Genomic DNA, 3,672 nt, shown 5'->3' on the forward strand with positions numbered 1-3,672 from the left:
TTCGGCTTCCTCTCTTACTCCTTCCCGCCCCTCCCCTCTTCCCGACCTCGCCAAACTCCGCTCGTGGCCCCGCAGTCTCGCCCGGGCCACCGGCGCCCCGAGACCCCGAGAGCGGACAAAAACAGCCCCGAGGCCCACGGGCCTCGGGACCCCCCCCGTCCCCTCCCCTCTTCCCCCTTCCCCCTTCCCCCTCCCCTGCCTCCTCCCTCCTCCCCCCGCCCCCGCCCCTGCCCCCTCCGCCGCGCCTCGGCTTCTCCCTGGAGGCCGGGTGGGGAGCCCGGGGGGCGAGGGAGGGGCTGCCCGCTGCGTCCCCTACTTGGGGCCGGAGAGAAACAAACAAGCCGTGTCCGCTCTGCTGAGCCTTGCTGGGCCTGGAGACTTTGGGAAGAGGGTGCAGAGCGGTGGGCGCAGCGGTGCCCTCCAGACGGAACCCGAGTTCCGTATTTACACTCCCTGCAGGGCCTTGTGTTTCTGTTTTGTTTCCCTCCCCCTGCAGGGGCTGTTTGCGGGGTGGGGTGGGGGGTTCGCTATGTCGGATGACGATTCGAGGGCAAGCACCAGCTCCTCCTCATCTTCGTCCTCCAACCAGCAAACCGAGAAAGAAACAAACACCCCCAAGAAGAAGGAGAGTAAAGTCAGCATGAGCAAAAACTCCAAGCTCCTCTCCACCAGCGCCAAGAGGTACGGCACCCTGTCCCCTCCATCCCCCCAGGCTCCTGCGGTAGCGTCTGCACTGCCTCTGGCTGCATTTGGTCCGCCTCCCAGTGAGGGTAGCTTAAATGCTTCTCATGGTTTATGTGTGCTCAGAAATGAAAATGGGGCCATGGAAGCCCTAATTATTTTCTCTGTTGCCTCTTCTGTTGCAGTCATTGTCCGCAGGCAGCTGTTGTGGCTTGCCTCTTCCAGTTCTTGGTGGAGTTTGTAAGAATTCTCATTTACTTTTATTAGTGACCCCCAAATATTTCAGGTTGTCTGTCGTAGCAGACACTCATCGGTGACCTTCCTCGGGACTGTCACCCCACTTCTTAATTACTGCAGTAATACTTTCCCAGACAAGTCATTCCGAAATGAATTGTATGACCATCTTTCTTCCTCCTCACCTGTTGCAGGGATAATCTTTTTTGAGTAGCACTTTTCCCACAAATTGCGTAAGGGATACTCACATTAGTGGGAAGAAAAACTGGTAGGTGATGTTTCCTAGTGGAATTAAAAGAGATTTTTCTGATTTCGAGAGAAGAAATGAATGAATTAGTACAGGACACGATTGTAAAATGGTTATCCCGGATTATTTTGGGGATTCTCTTTTGTTCTCTTTAACTACTTTGCCAGATTTCTAGGAGATTCTTTTTTCCGTGCTGCTCGCTCTTTTCTGACACTGTAAAAACGTTATTTCACTTTTTCTTTTTTCTTCAGTTGAATTTAAGCAGTGCCTTTTTATTTTTTTCCTCACACAAGTCTCTGGAGGCAGTTTGTTACTACCTTGGTCATCCCTCAGAAACATCCCACTGATCCCCATGATTCTTAAAATAACATATGGTCAGTAGATTCCCCAGAACCCCCAGACAGCTTTTTATAAATCCCTTCCGTTTCAGGAAGATAGTTGTAAACTTTAAAGCAGCAAGCTAGGAAGATAGTACGGAGTGCAGATTCCTGGGTTAGGTAGGGATACCATTCTTCAAAGAATGTGTGAAATGGAACATGAGGCTTTAGGTCTCTTAAGTAGTGAGCCTGGAACTTGGAGTTTGTGAGATGGTTCTGTCATTCTTCCTGGCTTGAAATCTGAAAATTTGGTGAACGGTTTTGGTGACCATGGGTGACTGAGGTACTTTAGCTTATTTTAAACAGTGAATTGGGTAAAGTAAGTGACAAGCTGCCCTTGGCAAGATTGCTCTTTTTCAGATGGTTGGTTTCAGTGCATCTTGGCTTCCCTGGAGTCCTAACCAGCCCTCTGTGATTGGCCCCATATGGGTTCTGGTACCCAGCATTTACCTTACCTACTCCGAACCGAACCCTTGTTATAATCTCCCTTCTAACGTCCCCGTTCTCACTTAGCTCTTGGCCTGAACTGCCCCAATGCAAGAATTTGCTTTAGGTCATTAGTATTTTATATTTTTCTGGGTGTCTGTGGTGTACGTGAATATATTTGGGAGCAAAGGCACAACTTTTAAATAAAAAGTCTGTGTTTTGTCAGCAGATTACAAAGGGGGGATTTACTCTTAGGCACAATTTGTCCATTATGCTAAAGAAGTTCAAAACTTATTTGGAAATGGCTGGGAAAGAGATGGTAGGTGTAGAACATTAAAGGGGGGAAGCTATGAATAGTAATTTTACCTGTAAGTTAACATCAGGAGTTCCTCCTGTCCCCTTTCTCCTGCTCTCCTCCTCCTCCTGCAGTGAGTTTAGCGGCCCGGGCCCGGGCCTGGGCAGCTTGCTGAGAGTGGGTATTTGTGTTAAGGTTAAGGTCAAAAGTGAAGGGAGTGTATGTAGGAAACAGCACGAGGAGGAAATTGGTGTTAGTGGGGTCCTGTAGAGGGTGTTCTGTGGAAGATACTGGTTTGGAATGTAGGTGTTGCCTACAGAATTGGAAGGGGCACATTGGCCAGGAGATGGAGTGAGCGGGAAGCCGGAATGGGCAGAGGAACAGGTTACTCACTGCACAGTGGAAGTGCCTTATACACCCTGGGGAGAGGACAGCTCCCGTGGAGCATGGGCTGAATAGGAATTCTCTGGGACATATGTATGAGTTTCTTGTGGAAATCTTTGGTTAGTCCTCTGGAAATAGTGCAAATTTGGCAGCTGAGACAAGTGGATAAAGTTATCTAGTATTACTTCTTAGGTATTAAAGAAGCAACTGCTGTTTTTGAGTTCATGGGGAGGAAGTTTTTGCCTATGGTACAAAGGTCTTAAAAGAGTTCTGAAAGGTGCAAAGGAATCAGGAACCAGGGGTCCAAACTTTTAGTGTAACATGGAATAATGCCTGAGTCAAAGCAGCAGGGATGCAAATATCTCGGAACTAAAATGCTCATTGGTAGCAGAATTTAGCAGGAAACTGATGTCAATGCCATTAGAAACTTAAACCCTTTTCTAAAGTTGACCAGTTTAAAAAATAAAAAAGTTGACCAATTTGTAGGGGACAGGAAATGTCCTTCGATAGGAAAGTTTAAGGAATGTAAGTCATCATCCTTACTTCTAACCTCATGGCTTTTGGTAGCTCCTGTCTTTCTACCCTCAAAAACCTTTGGAAGCATCTATTGTCATTCAAATTGCCAAGTGTTTCTGTTTGTTCCTTTTCCTCCCGAGCTGGTTTAGTGAAATTTTTTAAGTCGTCGCCTAGAACAGTGGGGCTTTATAGGATAGGAGGAGGAGAAGTTATAAAAAGAGGCACCGTGTAGAAGGTGGGCGCAGCTTCAAGGCCCCACCGTTGGCGTCCTGACGGGTGCCCGAGCGCCTAGGTAAGCGCGAGACAAAGGCCAGGGCTGGGTGGGAGCTGCCGGGCGGCCTCGGCCTGCGGCTGGGGGATGGGACCTCTGTGAAGGCGCGAGTTGGCCTCGGGGCCGAAAACCGGGGGTCCCGGGTGAGGGTCCACCGCGAGGGGCGACAGCGAAGGCAGGAATCGGCCGAGGGCGTGGGAGGACTTCGGGGCGGCGTGCGGGGCGGGGGCCGGTGCACCTG

General features: G+C 49.8%; 1 protein-coding gene across 1 annotated transcript in view; it reads left to right on the forward strand.

The window, feature by feature from the left end:
- Positions 1-260: 260 nt before the first annotated feature.
- The window catches only part of Ube2e1 (ubiquitin-conjugating enzyme E2E 1), an 86,032-nt gene continuing 82,620 nt past the window's right edge, over positions 261-3,672 (forward strand). The window contains exon 1 of the mRNA XM_005387476.2: positions 261-681. Within this exon, the coding sequence (XP_005387533.1) occupies positions 530-681 (152 nt within the window). The 5' untranslated portion in view covers positions 261-529. The remainder of the gene's footprint in view (positions 682-3,672) is intronic.

This window comes from Chinchilla lanigera, unplaced genomic scaffold (assembly GCF_000276665.1).
Source record: "Chinchilla lanigera isolate Chin_1 unplaced genomic scaffold, ChiLan1.0 scaffold00029, whole genome shotgun sequence".
NCBI classification, from domain to species: domain Eukaryota; kingdom Metazoa; phylum Chordata; class Mammalia; order Rodentia; family Chinchillidae; genus Chinchilla; species Chinchilla lanigera.